Raw genomic sequence first — 19,545 nt, 5'->3', positions numbered from 1 at the left:
CTAGCACCAAGCCGGAAACAGGAATCGCACAAACCCTTGATCAGTGGTTTTGTAAGATGATATATTTCAATCAAATATAATATATTATGACAAATTTGTGAACAAATCGGTATGGGATTCGTATAAGTACACAATCAAGATATGACTCTGGACACATGAAACTGTTGGAGAGCTCATGTCTTTCTATTAAACAAGCTTTTGAGATGGTTTTCTCACTCGTGCTCTCACTGACACGCAGCCAATTTTTAATGTCAAGATTCCCTCGCTCAATTACAGAACAGAACTCCGATATCAAACAGACAAATCTCTGAAGTCAAATTGCTTTCTTAAGAGAGGAGCTTCGGCTCGTACCTGGTTTGGAGTCTGAGGATGATATGGCAACGTTCCCCATTTTAACTTCCATAGCTTCTTGTTCCTCATTCTCTGTCTTCATTCTCTCAGTATCGAGCTTGACTTCGGATTTTTGGTCTTTAGGTGAGAGCGAAGGTTTTAGAGAGCGAGGACCAGAGTTGATCCACGGATGTAACAGAGACTGAGCCGCAGTTGGTCGGTTTTCTGGGACGAAATCAAGAATCGAAACAAGAAAATCACTCAAGTCATTTGCATCTTGCTCACTGAACTCGTACTTCTCGGTCAGGACTTTGTTCATGGGCCAGAAACGGAGTCTTCTGATGTGTCGAAGATCACCATGTCTGTTAAAGAAATCTCTGGAGTAACGGCCTCCTAATGCTATCTGCAAAACACAACAAAGAAAAAGGGTTTAGCTTTTCAAATTGTCGAAACAAACTCTGTCTGCTGATGATTCTGATATATACCTTGCGTGGCATCATCCCAAGAAGCTCCATCATCAGAGCCAAATGGTCCTGTTAGCAGAAAAGGCCAATTAGGTTCTCCAAACTCCCATAAACAAAACTAAAACGATCTAAAAGCATAACGATGCTACAATCCCACAGAATAAGATGAGAGAAAACCAAAAATATGAGGATAACACCATGAACTTGAGCATACCTCGTCTCGATCATAATTGTCTCCACTATGGGGATCAAAAAGTACATCTCCGGTGGCAAGTTCAAAACATATGCACGCAAAGGACCAGAGATCTGCAGATGTAGAGTACTTAGATCCAAGGATTACTTCTGGACACCTATACTGTCTCGTTTGAATGTCACTTGTGAACTGTTTGTAAGTCCAACATGCATTACCAAAGTCAACAAGTTTACACTTGAGGTCAGCAGATGCCACAAGGTGCCTTCTACTCGATCGACTCCCTTTCTTACCACCTTGCTTCCCTTTCTCACTACCATCTAATCCATTTGTAGCAGAAGTTGAAGGACACTCTTCTTCCATCAATTTCTCTGCAGCACTCGGTTTTCCATTAACCAGTGATTCAGAATTGCCTTTAACCTCAGCATCTCCCTGAGCAGCCGAAAGCTTAGCCTTTCTACGAATCCCTGTCTTTTGATTTTTGACAAAATCCCCATTAGAGTCAACTTGACTCTTATCCTTGTCAGTAGGGAGAACAAGAGGAGCTCCTGACTTCCTAGGATCTTTAGACGGATCAATCGTTGACGGCAACAAAACATTCTCAGGCTTCAGATCAGTATGAATAATCGAAAGCTCTTTATGCAAGTAGTCTAACCCAACCAACATATGATAACAAATCTCTTTAACCATCGGAATAGGTAAGCCACGGTAATCAGAATACTTAATCAGCGTTAAGAGGTTATCACCCAAATACTCAAAAACCATACATACATGCTGCCCATTAGGACCTGAGTGTTTGAAATGATCCAAAAGCTTCACAACGCATTTGGTGTCGTCACTGTCTCCTTCTGCAATCTGTTGCAATATTGTTATCTCATCCATTGCAGCTTCTGTGTAGTGCTGAGCACTCTTTTGCACCTTCAAAGCCACATATCTCTGTAACAAAATCACACACAAACAATTTAGAATCAACGAATTAGAACAAACTCCATCTAAGGATTTAGCTTCGAGAGAGAGGTGCGTACAGAGGATTGAGTGTCCCAGGAGAGCCAAACAGTAGAGAAATGGCCCCAACCGAGTTTGCTCTGGACAACATAACGGCCGTTCTTGAATGAGTCGCCGATCCGGACGGAGTGGTAACCTCCGCGGCGGTAATCCTCAGTTCCTTCGTCTTCCGACGTGTATTCACCACCGTCGCTGTTCCACTTCTCCACCTCCATATCCACGAACTAATCTCGTCTTATCTTAGTCTTATATACTCTTTGGAATATCCGGCTACGATTGAATCCAAAATCTTTTGGATCTCTTTTTTTTGTTTCTGGAAGCTTGTGCAGAGAAGAGAGAAAGCTTAGCTGCTACTTTGTTTCAAACTTCTTTATGAAACGTCGCCGTTTTTGAGGTCCATTGACAGGTTCGTCGTCGGCTGTGGGAAAATAAATTATTGGAGGAGATGCTGACGTCATCACGACAATAATTTATGGGCCAATAAAACTATGGGCCTATTTGATGCGTTTATTTTAGTGGGCTTATAGTTTGGGCCGAACTAATATATATAAACAGACGAAAATGGCTTGGGTTAGTCTCTCTTATATATATAAGTGTCGACTGAATTAGGGTTTTCTAGTCTAGGGTTTCCGGGAGCAGCCTGAGCAGAAGGAGGAAGAAGACGAAGAGGAGGAGCAGCAGCAACCATGGTTCTCAAGTAATCCTCTCTCTCTGTTTCTGTTTCTGTTCCTGTATTGAATCTAATTAGTGTGATGATTCATCATTTTACACCATCGGAGGGATTGATTTGTACTGGATTAGCTCTTTGCTTCAATCGGATTTTTATGATATTTTTCGATTTCTCGTTAGTTTGGTAGTCCAAAGTTGGGGTTTTTGGTGTTGTGTGAAGATGAGATTGTGTATTAGATGGATCTGGGGTCTGTGATTGGTCTCTGTTTCGTATAATATGATTCATTTCTAATCATGTAGACTTAGATATTTCACTAGCAAAGATCATTTGCTTATTTCAATCAATGTCTCATTTGGTGGTTATATTTGGAATACAGGACGGAGCTTTGTCGTTTCAGTGGTCAGAAAATTTACCCAGGAAGGGGAATTAGATTTATCCGATCTGATTCTCAGGTTAGCTAAACACTTCTATGAGCTTATGAGATTGATGTTTTGGTATTTAGTCTTCTTATAGTGGTTGGTATTGTTTCTTATGGTTCCATCAGGTTTTCTTGTTTCTTAACTCGAAGTGCAAGAGGTACTTCCACAATAAGTTGAAGCCTTCCAAGCTTTCATGGACTGCCATGTACAGAAAGCAACATAAGAAGGTATTGATTCTTTTTATAGAGTTCCAAGTTTCTGTATGTTTTTGTAGATCAGGTTCAGGAGATTTAATTGATTTTTCTTTCATTTTATAGGATGCAGCTCAAGAGGCTGTGAAGAGAAGAAGACGTGCAACCAAGAAGCCATACTCTAGGTCCATTGTTGGTGCTACCTTGGAGGTGATTCAGAAGAAGAGAGCTGAGAAGCCAGAAGTTCGTGATGCTGCCAGAGAAGCTGCTCTTCGGTTAGTTTTCTTTCCTCTCTCAAGACTCGAATCATTCAACTAGTATCATCAAAATTGTTATATTTGAGGAAAAGTATTTGACTTTTGAAATGGATTGTTATGATTTTTACAGTGAGATCAAGGAAAGAATCAAGAAGACCAAAGATGAAAAGAAGGCTAAGAAGGTTGAATTTGCTTCTAAGCAACAGAAGGTCAAGGCAAACTTCCCCAAAGCTGCAGCTGCAGGAAAGGGTCCTAAGTTGGGAGGTGTTGGTGGCAAACGCTGAAGAGCTTAGCCATCTCTCTCTCTCACTTTGTGTTTTCTGCGTAGTGGCTACTTTTTTTACTAGCAATGTTGATTCCAGTATGTTATGCCAAACGTAAAACCTTGTTATCAGTTTTTGTCTCTTACTTTTGCAACTCTTATAATCTCAGACTTAAGAATTTTGTTGCTTATGAACTTCATTTTACTACTCTCGCTATTCTCTTCTTACATCAGTTGATTTTAAAGAGATCGTGTTTTGTCGAACTTGTTTAGAGCATTGTGGAATACGTTGCCAACTGTTGTCATACGTTGGATTGCTTTGGCGTTTATATGCAATGGTCGATTCTAGCTGGCGTTAACTAGTGAGCTAAAACTAAAACAACCTGTTGCGTATCTTATCTATGTTCAGGCTTGTTGTTGTGCACAAGTGACAACTTCAATTGTTACGAATTTGCATCAGAAGTTCAGAACCGAAGTTGCAGAGTGAGGAACACCATGAATATTGGTTGAGTTTTTTGTTCACTATTCAATTAAATACATTTGTAGTCAAACAACTTTCGCAATAAATTTACTTGTGGAAATTTCTCACGGGGCCAAAACATAACATATGTCTTTGGAGAAATATTGTGTTCATGCATGATCCTTGTCCCCCAAAAATGCCATACACTCTCAAGTCTCAACTACACATTTCGATACATTATAGTATAAAGGAAAGGATGCATTACAATGAAAACAGAAGAAGAAGAAGAAGAAGACGAAAATGATAACTCTACTACCATCACTTTTCTTTCTTTTTGTGCTTGTTTTGATTTTGGTTCCTCTTTGTATATTCGATCTACGGTAATATTTTATCAATTGAGAGGGATTCTCGTCTCTGTTTTCCTTCCCAGACGATCTTATCTTCTACGAGGAACTACGTGTGGATTGCAAACAGAGACGACAATCCCTATATTTCGATCTCCTATCAGAATTCTAAACTCTTGTGGAGCAAATAAATATATTTCACTCTCGGAGATATATGAAACTTGTTTGTGAAGTGGGAAATAGAGAGAACCAACCGGCCTCATGACTGTTGATCATCTACATTCCACATCAACCGTTGCGGCAGCCCTCGCAATGATCTCAATAGAGTGCATACCAAAGTACTTTATGGAATTCGTATGTGAGGGCTGCTTCAAAGGTTCATGTGGAATGTAAGAAGATATGTACAGGTTAGAGAGTTTACAACTGTACATCGATCATTTACAGAATTGTTCATCAAACCAACAGGGGATGAGAAATATCAAAGGTTTGATTGAAATCATGTTCTGTTTTTGGAAAAACAAATTAGAAGTCGGTAACAAAAACTAAAAACATCTATTCTATTGGTATATTAGTATAAACCTTCATTTTTTTATTCTGTCTGTCTTATAGTTTATGTCTTGATATGTTTATATATGATTTAGTTTAATATTTCCATCCCTATTAATTATACTGTGTTTAGTACAACGTGTTTCACTTCTGCTGCTGTTCCTTGTGAAACAAGAAGAGCTCAAAACGTTTCTTGAAACAGCCTTTTATTCCTCTTTAGTTATTAAGTGGAAGTCATTTGCAATGTTAGAACTAATTGGTGCGAGTGGTTATGTTCCAAAAAAAAAGCAAAGAAAAGCCTAATTAAACCTACTCTACTTGCAGCTCTGTTGTTTGTAACTGTTCGAAGTTTGTCCTCTTAATTGTTAGTAGTACAGTCCGTACATTAGTACATTGCAATAGAGAAGGCCATAGTAGCTCAGTCAGTCGTAAAGCTATTTTGGTAACATTCATAGACAAATATTCAATATTCCTAGTATAATTGAAAAAGAAAAAAAAACTAATGATATATTTAAAGAAAGTAAAATATGAAAAGCAAAAGGAAACAAAAAAGTGAAGAACTCATCACTCACTTCCGCACGCCGTCTTGCATATTCGCTCATCATGATCCTTCTTCTTCTTCTTCTGATTTGGTTTTTTAATTAGTTTCTTTTTTAACCATCAAACACCTACTATAGTTTGGAATTGAGTGATGAGTTTATAACGACACCGCTACTATAGTTTGGAATTGAGTGGTCGAGGTGGAGTTTATAACGACACCGCTACAAACACCACCGTGTGGGACGGTGTGATCCCCCAAGAATGTCGATCAAACCCTTCGATCCTCCGTCTCACGGCAAAGCTCAAGTGGGAAATTGCTAAAGAGCCACTACACGTTGACATTGATGTTAACAAGACCAATGGAATTGGACCGGGGATGTCATTTGCTGATCGGTTGTTTTACCGGTTTGGTCATGTGGGTTTGGTTCCTTGCTCTATCGGTGGGACTAAACTAAGCCAATGGCGAAAGGGTGAGTTTCTTTACGAGGAGACGGTGAGGAGGGCGAAAGCCGCGGTTGCTAGTAGTGGAGGCGGCTCGTACAGGGGGATTTTGTGGTATCAGGGTGAGTCGGATACGGTGGATATGGTGGATGCTTCGGTTTATAAGAAGAGACTAGTCCAGTTTTTTAGTGATCTTCGAAGTGATTTAGATCAGCCAAATCTTCCTATTATACAGGTACGTTGCACAAAAACATCTAATTGGTATTAATCCGCAATATAGCAAATAGTTCGTATAACTTTGATAAGTAATATTGGAATAGTGAAAAGTTTCCGAAAATAACATGCAGACTAAAAAATCTTGTTGAATATAGTATTTAGTATTTACAGATTTAATGTATTTAATGCTCCATTATTTTAGCCATCTTTTTTTATGGTTCGTGAAGCGTGATTACTCATTCTTTTTAATCCAGGCTGTAGCTAAAATATCGTACTACCAATCCAGCTGTGGTGTATGCAAATTGACATTTTTTTTTTGGTCTTATTCCTTAAAAAAAATCTACTGGTAGAATGTACATATCTGATTTCTGATATTTTAGTAAACATTCTTCTAATATTTATCTTCTTTATGTGTTTGGACGTAAAACAAACAAAAAAGGTGGCTCTAGCGACAGGAGAAGGACCATATGTTGACGCGGTGCGAAAAGCTCAACTCAAGACAGATCTTAAGAACGTGTATTGTGTTGACGCCATGGGTCTACCTCTTGAACCGGACGGTTTGCATCTAACCACTTCATCTCAGGTCCGGCTCGGTCAAATGTTAGCCCAGAGTTTCGCTGACAATATTCCCAATTCAGCTCAACCACTCTATATCCCTCTTCTAATCTCCTCCTTCTGTTGTTCCCTTTATATCATCTTTTTAGAAATCTTGGCACCTACCTTACCATTTTTTGTAACATTTTTTTTGGATTCATCATCATGATATTTGTTCAAATTATTATAGAGAATCTAATTTTTATTCACTTAATGAATTCAGGTTATTTTTTGTTTAAATTATATCAAGAATATCCAATTTAGACAGTGTGATTCCACGATCCAATGTATAGTCTAAAATTTTTAGATATCCTAAATCTTTAGCTTTAAGTAAATCCGACCTTGAAAACAAGACACTTTGTCCACTTTAACACTATTTGTGTAAGAAAAACCAATGATGAAAAAAAATTTTAGACTATACACAAACTTTTCAGTACAGTACATATTTACATTATATAAATTCGTTTCCGTAGCTCATTTGTTTTGACTTCTTCTGTATATTGTATCATAAATCTATTTCAGATAATGTAGTTCTTTTGATAGTTTCAACTTTCAAGGCTTCAAGCATTTGGTTTTTGGATAAGCTTGATTGACAGATATTTTGGATAATTATACTTTTATATAGCCTGTATTATTTGATCCAATCCTACGCATATCATATTTGATTGGATATGCATTTTTTTTTAAAACAAACACACAACAAAATAAAATAGAATTAGTCAGAGACAATAATTTAGATAATCTTGGTTGGATACAGATAGTCATAGTCTCCAACATCCAACCTATAAACATGGTATACACCACACACACAAAAAAAAAGAGTCCTCTCGCCTAAAATGTGTAACAAAATGAGTATGAAGTAAAAATACAAAACAAACAAAAATGCTCGATGAAATGCACAATAATAAAATGAAATTTAGTTACCGTATCGTCGACTCGATGCACCCTAATTTTGGGAACCAGTAAAAACGACGACATAACCACTAACAAGAATTTTGTTGACCCAAAAAAAAAAAAAAGGAAAAAACCACTAATAAGAATTTAACCTTAGGCAAGAATCAAAAGCTTTTTTTGGTGTGTGTGATCATCTCTCTTTAAAGCTAATTCACAAAATCTTTCTTTCTGTTTTCCTTCAGATCACCAATTGGGTTTATGAAGACTGAATCAACACATAACCCACCTTTCGAGTGCGTGCAGTCTATCTGTTTCATCGACCATTGGATTTCGGTTGATGGTTCTGATCCATTCACTATGAATTCTCCAACCCTATACTCGATCCAGCAACCCCTCTTGTGTTGTCCGAGTGCTTCGTCTCTCTCTACATCGTCCAGGTAATATTCACAGGATGCATTTTGACCATCAGAAGTTGAAAGCGAAAACCTCACAGGCTTTACATCCCAACCATGAGTATGTTCAAAGTGGCACACACGTCTCCCTAGCCTTTTTGTGAATCTCCCTAGATGGATTCTGAATGATAGAGAGTATATACCAGGTGGGAGATGAAATCTCACTGTTCCATCAACTTCAAACCACCAAATCTGCTGTAAGTAGGCTACAACATGGAACCTGTCAAGAAAAGATTCAGATGAATTTTACTCTTTTTGTTCCACAAACAAACTCCTATCACATGCTATGCACCCGTCTCATGTTGTATAAAGCAGTCTCACACAAAACCTGATGCAGAATTTTGTCATTAACCTAATCATTCCGCAGTTGAAATGATTCATCACTACAATAGCATCATTATAAAGATTAGGCAAGAACACTCATAATCTACATAAGTTATTTATCAAAACTCAAAGCAGAGTCACCTCCTCACAAACTAAGAGAAAACATGCCACTAATCAAACAGTAATCCTCACACAACCTTTTCCAAGTCTAGTTTCTTATACATACTTAAGTGTTCTTCAAAGACCTACCCTGTAACTCTACGAATCCAAGGATCAAGAGCTCACGAAACTCAGGTCAAGTTACATTATCATAAACAAGTCTTTTGCAAGCATCTTTTTCATCTACTACTCGTTGATCTTCTAAAACTCTAATTGAGATTCAAGAAGCGATAGTGTGGAGTACCTAGATTCTTCAGTCGGATTCCAATTCCAATATCTCCGGTCTTCAATCCCAGTTATAGCCATTCCTCTAGCTGAAATTGCCATACAAACCCGTCCTGTAACTCTATCAATCCATAGTTCCTGCAAATACAAACACAGTTTCATACAAAAATCATCCAAACCAAAACCCTAATTCCCCCAAATCCAAAAAAAAAACATCAAAATCAACAAATCAGAAACAAAAATGTAAAAAGTACCTTAGTATCATCATCAAAAGGGATGGGACGAGAGAGGACAGCGAAAATATCTTTCTTGGAGAGAGTATGATACCTCTCCGGTGGCAACAAATCAAGCAGATCCTGATAATTCGCAGGGAGCTTCTTATCCCAAACGGAATCGGAAGAAGCCGCACCACGAAATGCACGATTCAATCCAGCCAGATTGCAAATCTCCGGCGGAGTCAAATACATAAACACACAGGCCACGCAGCTTTCCGGTATATCGCCCAGACTTGTTCCCATAGACAAACCATTCGTCCCGTCGTTTAGATTCGACAAGGACGAACCCATTATAATACCTCCTCTCTCTATCTCTCTCTCTCTCGTTCTTCTAATAAGTTGACCGAAGAAGCTACACAAAACACAGAGCTCCGTACACGTCTGTTCAAAAAAACTTAAAAAAAAAAAAAAAAAACGCAATTGGTTTATACGCGTAATCGATGACGCTCGATAGCCATGGCGGCGGAGATAATAATACTAATGAAAGCTTCCTATTAATGTATTTTGCTCTGTATCTCTATATATCTCAGTGGTGATTTTCTCGGAAAATGTCGTCGGAAGAGACGAGAAACGGAGAAAGTGAGGGAAAGAGATATTCTCTTAAGAGTATTAAAAGAAGCAGCAAAATGGTGACGTGTACAATGTTAAGATCCAACGATGAATAATGATGACACGTGGCAGCGCCGAACGATCGTGAAAAGTCCGTTTGATTTGGTGTAAAGCATTTGGTGCAAGTAATTTTAATTTAAATTATTAATATCTAATTAAGTAAGTCCTAAATTAGATTCTTCCAATGCGGATGTATTTTTTAATTATACGAATGAGGATGTTGTAACTTTTTTTTTATTCCGTTACAAATCATTCGTGTGATTAAATAAATTAGATATCAAATTCGTCGTATTAGTTTCTTTATGCAAAAAAAAAAAAAAAAAACAATCTTGATTTGTGAAACTAGCATTGATCACAAAAGGGTCCAAATTCTTTAAAAAGTTTAAAGATTGTTTTTGGCTAAATTCATAAATGCTTTGATAAAAAAAATGAGACTAGTCTGCGTTAGAGATCGAGAGCAATGAAATAGTACCATTCCAAGTCTTATCAAGAAAAACAATTGGAAACCAACAACAACATCATCAACATCAAATCAAATCAATGAAAACCAAAAGATTCACTTTTGTATTCACGTTTTTAATTTATGTGGTAACTATACACTCTGAGTAGTTGCTAAGATATTTACAAATAATAATTTGCACGTAGGGTCCTTTTTTTTATTTTTGTCCAAAGTTTTGTGATGTACATTTTACACCATGTGATTAATATATGTATACTGGGATTGAGATCAATAAATGTATCGATGTAGATTGTTAGATTTCAATTAAAGAGAGAATTTAATTCACAACGAGTTGTTCGTAAAAGTTTGTTTAGGAGCAATGGAGCATCATTATCACTGCTATCTCTCTCTCTCGCGCTCTCAGAAAGCGAATTGTCTGGACGGAAGAGTTTGGGGGAATTAAATCAAGACAAGAACATCATAATTAGACTATTCATAATGCATCATTCGTAAATCATAACTCATGATCGAGCGTGAATGACTCTCTCTTTTGTTTTTCTACATAAAGAGAGGCATTAAGTATTTGGGGGAACAAATTCCCAATTTTAATGTTCAAAGTTCAAACCAACCATAGAAAATGTTGGTCTCCAAACTTTAGCATAAAAAAAAAAAAAAAAAAATCTTTTTAAAAATTACTCACTATGTCTCTAAAAGATTGATGTTTATAAGCTTTTACCCATTTTAAGAAAACAATAATTACTGAGTTTAAATATATTTTTTCTTTGACTAAAGAGATATTATTTAATTTTAAACTAATAGACATTCAAAATTTGAAATATTTTCAATGATTACTTCTTTAAGTTTACAAAACATCAATTTTTGTGGATAAAGAAATATTCCAAAACATCAATCTTTATGGGACAGATGGAGTAATTGAAAACCTACCATCAGGGACGGATCTAGTAACGCTGTATTGGTGTCAGCTGGCCCCACTTAATTTTTTTTTAATGTATTATTAGTTATAAATTCTAATATGACCCCTCTAAATTTTGTAATTTGACCCCTATAAATTTTATATTTTGATTTTGACCCTTACAAAATTTACATATTTACCACATTTTAGACTAAAATTTTACTTTGAGCCTCTAAAAATTACATTTTTATCCTCATTTTTCTGAAAAAATCATTTTAACCCTCTAAAATTTTACATTTTATTTCTTTAAGAGAAAAAAATTTATTTGGACCCTCATGAAAAAAATTTCTGGCTCCGCCACTGCTTACCATATAAATTGAACACAACTAGAAATCATTATTGATGTAAGAAAATCATAAATAAAGATATATATATATATATATATATATATATATACTGTATATTGTATTTCGTTGGTGGTATTGTATATTAAAAACATGAGAAATACCCTAGAATAACACACATTTGGGTTTTTGTTCCAAAACTAGCACACATGCTGGAATGTTCCAAAACTAGCATTTCTTAATACTGAGTAATTAATAGAGAGAAATATTATTATTTCTGGGATTATACAATTATTATTATTTTTTGGCTTTTTCTTCGCCTTCGTCCTCAACAATTTTTGAGAGAGACTCACCGTACTCCTCTGCTTTCGCCGAATCCATAATCGATCAGAGTATCTTCTTCTTCGTCGTAACGGTCTCCTTAACCTTAGACACCAGAACGATTTGGTTTTTCGAATCATCATCGAATTCCACCACTTTATCGTCAGAGAAGGTTACAATAACGGCGGAAGAAGAAGAGGTGTATCAATTATAGAGTTTTGGTATGTTATTTCTACTATTACTCTTCTCGACATGCTCACGCTTGATTCAAGATGATATAAGATTTTTTGCCAATTGCATAAGTTTTGCAGGGAGAGTTTGAAGCAGCTTCGTTGGGAGATGCGTATGAGAAGATTGAAACTTTGACGGCTCAATTGGAGAAATGATGGATGGGAAACTTAGTACAGGGAAGAAGCTGAACGAGGAAGGTGGTTCATGGGGAATGAATAAACAGTACATTAAATTGTACTAGGAAAATTGATTAAATTAAGCTTTGTCTAAAATTCATGAAGCATTGTTGAAAATTTAGGAAGGGATCCGTAAACATTAGGAAGACCTTCCTACATGGTACAAGAGACTTTTGGCGATGGTTCTTGATGGAAACAACGGTGGTGTGGTCTGGTTAGGCGGCGGTGGTAGAGGAGAAAAGGAAGAGAACGAGGAAAGTGGTTTCTTGGGGAATGAATAAACAGTACATTACATTGTACTAGGAAAATTGATTAAATTAAGCTTTGTCGAAAATTCATGAAGCATTGTTGAAAATTTAGGAAGGGATCCGTAAACATTAGGAAGACCTTCCTACACGGTACAAGAGACTTTGGCGATGGTTCTTGACGGACGGAAACAACGGTGGTGTGGTCTGATTAGGCGGCAGTGGTGGAGGAGAAAAGGAAGAGAACGAGGAAGGTGGTTCATGGGGAAGGAATCAAGAAGATTGGGCCAAATTTGGGAGGCGGATTGTGTCCAAGGAGAAGAATGCAAACCAAACATACCTTTTTCTTGGATTTCTGAATATTTAGGAAAACATTCCTAAAAATGAAGAACATCTTCCTAAATATGATGAAACACCTCCTAAACATTATGAAATTCTTCATAAATTTAAAGAAATGAGTTTTTGAATCTTTTATTTATGTTTTGCCTTATGTATCAACTTGGTTCTCTTGTTGTAGATATTGATTGGAATAAGAAGCTTTATATAATCTTTAAACCATTATGTTTATGAAAACCATCCTGAATTTCAAGGTGTTGATCCTCAATAGTGTTGAACCCCCTAAATTCGTATAAATGTGTTTCTAACTCTATATTTTTGTGTCTTTTGCTTCAATGTGTCAAATATTAGTAGATTACTCTATAAGCCAGGGGTAATGTTATCATTTTTTGTGATATTAGGAAATCCAAATTGTTTTTATGAAAGTCATCCTGAAGTTCAAAAAGTTCTTCATGAATTTTGTAAAATCCTTCCCAAATTTGATAAAATTCTTCCTTAATTTCATATATTTCTTCCTGAAACTCAGTCACTGTTAAAACAAAGTGCAGACAAAAACATATGACACTGTTATTTGGGCAAGGTTCAAATTCTATGGTAACTATGCTTTAGATTTATCATTAGATAACATCTAAATCTAACAGAACAAAGATAGAAGCTTGATGGTGCATGCTAGGCTTAACACAGCTCCAAAACCATATCAATAAGCAACAAGAACAATTCCACATAATTTCAGTTAATCATAAAATTAATCTTCATTATGCTCAAATTATAGTAAAAACTAATTTGTTTTTTCTTAGAGGCCAACTATCGAACACCTTATGGGGACTAATAAACACTAACAAGTAGCACCAAAAAAATGAAGCTTGACCTTACAAGGACACGAAACTGGAGACTTCTATAATCATCCTAACACAAAGATAGAACTTGGCCTCTGAAATTTTGGCAGCCACTTCAACGCCGCAGCTTCAATCATCACAATACCAACAAAATTACCCAAACGATCAGTCACATTAGTCGCATACTTATCCCAAATATGCTTTTCTTCACCAAAGACTCTTTGATAATCTCCTTCGTGACTTTCCTCCTAATCTTAAGTGCCTTAACTATCATCTCACTCTCAATCTCTCCGTCGTCATCACCATCAGAACCAAGAAAATTACAAAGGGAAGGAAGAGAGGACGCAACATCAGCATTAGAGGCAAGTCAAGTGTAGATTGAACCACTGAACTATGGAATTCTTCAGGTTACAAGAGAGATCTCGGGTAGCTTTGACCGGTCATCACCATCAACATCACCATCAACTATGGAATGTTGATTTCAGATCCCAGCAAGAAAAACAGAGAAATGAATCGATCAACCGAGAAAGGGTTAGGCAAACACGACGGTGAGAACACGATGACAACGACAGATCGACGATGAGAATCGATTGGCAAGAGATCTGGGATGCTTCAAGGTCTTTTGGGAGTAAGGATTCAATTGGCTCGTGGAAACGTTCCTTCGTCACGCTTCGAGCTTATCTGTAGAGATAAAGATGAGATTTTAATTAGAATTGTATTGTTTTTAGAATTACATTACAATTTTTGTGCTAGTTTTGGAACATTTGAAAACATATGCTAATTGTGAAAGAAAAACTTAAAATTGTGTTATTTTTGTCAATTGCCCTTAAAACATCATCATTCATTAATATGCTTAATATTTTTTTAACATATTATAAATGATGATTAATTGCCCATCACATATATATAATATAGTTTAGTTACCCAATTAAGGTTTTAATGTTCAGCACGGTATAGCTTCCAGACGTTTTGAATCCAAAATCTGTAAGTAATGGTACTGTAATCCAGAAAGCTATTAGACTAACACCATCGAAATAAATTTAAAGATAATCAACAACTGATGAAAAGTAATCGAACTAAAATAGGAAAAGGGCATGGTGTGTGTACAAGGTCCATAGATACGAACCAAAAGAACATTAAAACAAAAAAGACTCTTGTATCATGTTATCCAGAATGACAGATATGTTGTTGTGTAACTCTATTTTGGTTTTTTGTCTTCTCTTGCCTTTAGATATTTTAATTTTCTAATGGCTTTATCCCTAGAAAATCAGCTTTTTTTTTTTTTTTCATTAATAATGACAAAATACGATTTATCTACGACCAATTTTAAGCTTCACTAATTATATTTCAGACTACGACAAAATAAATAAATTAGAAGACCTCGTTTGTCTACAATAAAATCAGAAGAATAAAAACAATAATAAATTATGAAAAGGATATAACTTCATGTGTAGAGATGTGACTGCAAGAGAAGAGAAATAGTCTTAAAGGCAATAAAACTTTGTAACAGAACGGAAAAAAAAAGGGAATGTAATACAGCTTATTATAAAATTTACTAGGCATTATCATATGCTTAAATTTTGAAGGTAATCAAATATAGCCAAAAATAAGGGGCAACCCTTATAGACATCAAATCTCCTAGGTACAAAAAAAAAAAAAACCAAAAGTCCCGGAGATAATATACTCACTCCGGCATTGGAGTTTCAAGGCAACCCAAAATGCAGCCAATTTTTATAATGTTTTTTTTTTTTTTTTTGTGAGGCAAAAGTTAATCCTCGAGCTCGATGATCTTAACCACGGATGCATCACCAACTTTCTGGCACACCACTACTCTGTCATGTGACTTGATTACTCCAGCATGCTTCCCATGGTCTAGAGCAACCTTCAGGACTGACTCGTTTGTCGCACTTGTTGATTCCGCCTTAAAAGAGACAGCAAAGTTTCATTAAAAACGTTTGAAAGACTTGTACTATACTTGTGTTTCAGTCCATATTCAAACAGAACACTAAACAATATTGATGATACTAAAGGCACAAAGTCTTGAGAGAGTGATAATAGTGTAACACATATAGGGTATCTTTGAGTCAGTGTGTTTATCCAATAGAGAGGAAGATCTAATATGCAATAGAAGAAGGATAACAAGACTTACAGGGTGACGAGGGTCAGCGAGCATTGGGAAGAGGCCTCTGACAATTAGTGACTGCCTCGCCTGATAAGAGAGATACACGGGTTAACCTTGTAAGAAATTGGCATGAATGTAATATCTAAAGAGACCAGGCACATACCTCAAAAGCTCCACTAAAGCTCCATTTCAGCTGATTTGTCTTAACCCTGGGAATGACAACAGAAATAACAGGCATCGTTGGCCTGTATTTGGAAATCAACCTGCACGTAATTCAAAGGAATAAAAAACACATTCGAGAAATATAAATAGATCAAACGAAATTAACAGTTTAAGCCAAAAGAAATGCTAAGAACCTGGCTGCTCTTCCAGAAGAGGTGAAGCATATAATTACTGATGCCTTAACCTTGATGGCTGCCCGTACCTGATCAAGCATGAATTAAGCTATATTAGAAAATTTGCATTTCTAATCATTTCTTACGTCTCTCTGCAACACAGATGACAGACTTACAGCTGAAGAAGCAATCGATTCCAAGTGGGTCATAGGTTCTCCAACATACTTGACAGTCTTCTTGAAGTACAAATCTTGATTGAAAACTTTCTCTGCCTATGAACAGATAAAGAAACTGTGTCAGAGCAAATCGGAAGACAAGCCACTATTTGGTTCCACACAATTGCTAAATGCGCGGGATTTAAAGACTCAAGCAACAAATGATACTAAAGAAATATAGCATTCAGCCTACCTCAGCACAGATCCTACCAACAGTTGATATTGTCTCAACAGGGTACAATCCACGAAGGGTCTCAGCACCAAGAAGAATTGCATCACTTCCTGCAGGAAGTAAGACGGAAGAAGAAACCCAAGTTATGAAAGAAGCAATGACCCAGAAGTAGAATTGCCCTCCAGCATTTCATAACACTTATCAAACCAAGCAGATTCTGCTAAGAATTTTAGAAGGATACTGAAGTATAAACATACCATCTAAAACAGCATTAGCAACATCCGTTGCCTCCGCACGAGTTGGTCGTAAGTTGTCAGTCATACTGTCAACAACACGGGTAAGAACGGCTGGCTTTCCAGCCATGTTGCACTTGTAAAGAGCTGCCTTTTGAAACAAAAACACCTACAATAAAAAACCACCAAGGTAATTATAAAAAAGTGTGAAGAAGTTTGGTGCCGGACAAATCAATTTGAATGACCAACCAACAACATACCTTTTCTGGGGGTAGATCTATACCCAAATTTCCACGAGAAAGAATAATTCCATCAGCTTCTTGTAGAATCTCATCAAAGTGGGTTAGTCCCTAAATAAAATATAAATCAGCAGCCTCCTCTTCTAGGAAAAAGAAAGAAAGAAAAGGTACTGATACATCATACAAAGCAAAAAATCAATACACATTTCACTTACCTCTACATTCTCAATCTTTGCAAATATTTGTGTTTGGGAGAGGTCACCCAACTTTTTAAGCATTTCACGGGTCTGTGTTATGAAACAACAATTAGTTATTGTTTAAGCTACCAGAAGATCAGAATTAACAGTGTATACACAAGAAAATACGACACAACAACTGAAGGGTAGCATAACAAAATACAGACCTGGCGAACATCCTCCGCATGTCGGCAATAAGACAACGAGAGAAAATCGATTTTATTTTGAACTCCCCATGTGCTTATAACCTAGAGGATAACCAAATAAATACAACCAGGTCAAACACTTGAACAATAAATCGAAAAATGTATTATAGAGGGAACAAAGTGAACCACTGAGATTTAAAGATTAGAAGAAACTCTGACCTCCTTATCCTTCTCAGTGAGAGTTGGCAGATCGATGTGAACTTGAGAAGCATGCAAAGTGAAGAGAGAACCAGCCAGAGTAGCAGCATTCCTTGACAGGCAAATGACATCATCTCCTTTAACTTCAGCAACCTGCAAATTCGTTGGGGAAGTAGTTCTTAAAACATATTCATCTAAATGTCTAAACTTTGACATAGAGAAACAATCAAAACTATATTCGCAAGCTTCAAATTTTTTACCTCGAGCCAAACTGAAGTTGTTTCACTACCAGTGAAGAGGTATTGCCCAACAAAGATAGTATCTCCTGTCTTAACTGCCTGAAAACATCAAACATGAACACACATCACACACCTATAATACTAAACACTAAACAGTTGATTACATACATAATATCATCTCATTCTATTAAGAGTCAAAAGAGAGAACCTTGGCAAGCCCATTGAAATTAATAGGAAGAACTTCAGAAGAGGCTTCCTGGTCTTGATTCGGTGTCAAAGTTACAAGGCCATCAGCTTTCAAAGTAATAGCTTTCTCAGATTTGTTAATAACTTGCAACTCAGGTCCAACAGTATCAAGCATAACCTAAGTAAGTAAGTAACTCAAATCAGAAATCTCAGCTCAGATGCATATAGCAAATCTAAAGTAAGGTTGAGAGAAGAGAAAGGAAAAAAACATACAGCACAAAGCTTCTTAGTGCTCCTCACAGCAACCTTGAGATTATCTAGTGTCTCCTGGTGATAATCAGAGTCTCCCCAAGAGAAATCAAATCGAGCCACTAATCACAGAACAAGGAAGACATAAGTATTAGTGTGTGACGAACTTAAAACAAGTTAGCAAAACTAGAGAAACACACAAAAAAAAGAGAAGTAATAGTTTCGTACCAGACATGCCGGCTTTGAGACAGCCGGAGAGAGCCTCGACGGATCGGGATTTAGGACCGAGAGTTCCGACGATCTTAGTCAATGCCGGGAAGAAACTCTGAGTAGAAAAATACATCAAAACAAAAAGATCAGATCAGAAACCTCTATAACGAAATCGATACTTTCATGAGCAATCCATACATGCGAAAAAAACTCAAATCGATGAAGAATTGAGAAATTAAAGCATTAAACAGGAAGAGAGAGAGAGCTCACAGATTTGGAAGGCTCGAGGATTGAAGCCATCCTGATCGGCTCCTCGAGAAGAAGATGACTGGAATGCATCTTCGGTGACGAGAGTGGAGAGAGATCTCAGATGTTTCGACTGCGACGGGAGAGAGACGGAGAGTGAGAAAAGTTCGACGGGAGAGGTTTGGTGACCGTGGAATATGCTTCTCTTCTTCTCCGTCCAATGAAATGATATAATACGCAACGGAGGCAAAATAAATGATAAAAAAAAAAAAAGAGAGGAAACAAGTCGACGCTTTTTTTTTGTTTTCTCTCTCTTTTTAACCTATACATTCTCAATTTAATGCAAATTTTACCCCTATGTTCTTTTTCTTATCATCTTAAACCTTAATGTTTTATGTTTGGTGTACAATATATACTTTGTTTGAACTTTTTCGATATATATATATATATTAGTTTTCATATTCTATATTATTATAAGTCAGTTAATTTTAATATCAAACAATATGCTAAAACATAGCTCCTCATCTCTATATAACAAAAGTTGCATGTCAATATTTTCTTTATATCCTATAATTAACTATTAACTTTAATTATTTTGATCGATTTTGTCATCTAACATTCCTACTCAATGTTTTGCTAAATTTTTCAAATTCGATCCATAATTCTAACTACAATTAATAATAAAATTAAAATATATATTCTTAAATTAATATTAATTGTTTTGCTAAATTTTTCAAATTCAATCAATAATTCTAACTACAATTAATAATAAAATTAAAATATATATTTTTAAATTAATATTAAGCAAAAT

The 19,545-nt window shown here is 36.2% G+C and overlaps 4 protein-coding genes and 1 pseudogene across 5 annotated transcripts; 2 read left to right on the top strand and 3 right to left on the bottom strand.

The window, feature by feature from the left end:
* Positions 1 to 64: 64 nt before the first annotated feature.
* LOC104711862 (uncharacterized) lies at positions 65 to 2,411 on the bottom strand. Its single transcript, XM_010428633.2, has 4 exons — positions 2,010 to 2,411; positions 1,009 to 1,920; positions 816 to 863; positions 65 to 733 (listed from the first exon to the last, which is right to left on the bottom strand). The coding sequence occupies exons 1-4, from the start codon at positions 2,202 to 2,204 to the stop codon at positions 314 to 316; spliced, it is 1,575 nt and encodes a 524-aa protein (XP_010426935.2). The 5' UTR covers positions 2,205 to 2,411; the 3' UTR covers positions 65 to 313.
* A 135-nt stretch (positions 2,412 to 2,546) lies between these two features.
* Positions 2,547 to 3,998, top strand: LOC104711861 (large ribosomal subunit protein eL24y). The gene is made up of 5 exons (XM_010428632.2): positions 2,547 to 2,686; positions 3,036 to 3,111; positions 3,204 to 3,305; positions 3,396 to 3,544; positions 3,657 to 3,998. Exons 1-5 carry the CDS (start codon positions 2,676 to 2,678, stop codon positions 3,808 to 3,810), a joined length of 492 nt encoding a protein of 163 aa, XP_010426934.2. The 5' UTR covers positions 2,547 to 2,675; the 3' UTR covers positions 3,811 to 3,998.
* Positions 3,999 to 5,847: 1,849 nt separating this feature from the next.
* On the top strand, positions 5,848 to 7,143 carry LOC104711859 (putative carbohydrate esterase At4g34215 pseudogene; annotated as a pseudogene). The gene is made up of 2 exons (XR_015566264.1): positions 5,848 to 6,354; positions 6,775 to 7,143. The product of XR_015566264.1 is annotated as a putative carbohydrate esterase At4g34215 pseudogene (transcript).
* A 491-nt stretch (positions 7,144 to 7,634) lies between these two features.
* Positions 7,635 to 10,214, bottom strand: LOC104711858 (F-box protein PP2-A15). The gene is made up of 3 exons (XM_010428629.3): positions 9,238 to 10,214; positions 9,003 to 9,121; positions 7,635 to 8,495 (listed from the first exon to the last, which is right to left on the bottom strand). The coding sequence occupies exons 1-3, from the start codon at positions 9,547 to 9,549 to the stop codon at positions 8,030 to 8,032; spliced, it is 897 nt and encodes a 298-aa protein (XP_010426931.1). The 5' UTR covers positions 9,550 to 10,214; the 3' UTR covers positions 7,635 to 8,029.
* Positions 10,215 to 15,251: 5,037 nt separating this feature from the next.
* LOC104711857 (pyruvate kinase 1, cytosolic) lies at positions 15,252 to 19,046 on the bottom strand. Its single transcript, XM_010428628.3, has 16 exons — positions 18,759 to 19,046; positions 18,507 to 18,603; positions 18,303 to 18,400; positions 18,052 to 18,207; positions 17,865 to 17,942; positions 17,626 to 17,757; positions 17,428 to 17,508; positions 17,240 to 17,311; positions 17,046 to 17,135; positions 16,810 to 16,954; positions 16,574 to 16,662; positions 16,342 to 16,437; positions 16,187 to 16,254; positions 15,994 to 16,093; positions 15,858 to 15,917; positions 15,252 to 15,629 (listed from the first exon to the last, which is right to left on the bottom strand). The coding sequence occupies exons 1-16, from the start codon at positions 18,825 to 18,827 to the stop codon at positions 15,477 to 15,479; spliced, it is 1,584 nt and encodes a 527-aa protein (XP_010426930.1). The 5' UTR covers positions 18,828 to 19,046; the 3' UTR covers positions 15,252 to 15,476.
* Positions 19,047 to 19,545: the final 499 nt, after the last annotated feature.

Source organism: Camelina sativa, chromosome 9 (assembly GCF_030686135.1).
Source record: "Camelina sativa cultivar CO46 ecotype springtype chromosome 9, ASM3068613v1".
Taxonomy (NCBI): domain Eukaryota; kingdom Viridiplantae; phylum Streptophyta; class Magnoliopsida; order Brassicales; family Brassicaceae; genus Camelina; species Camelina sativa.
Note: the sequence above shows the minus strand (reverse complement) of the source record. Positions and strands in the feature narration are given on the sequence as shown.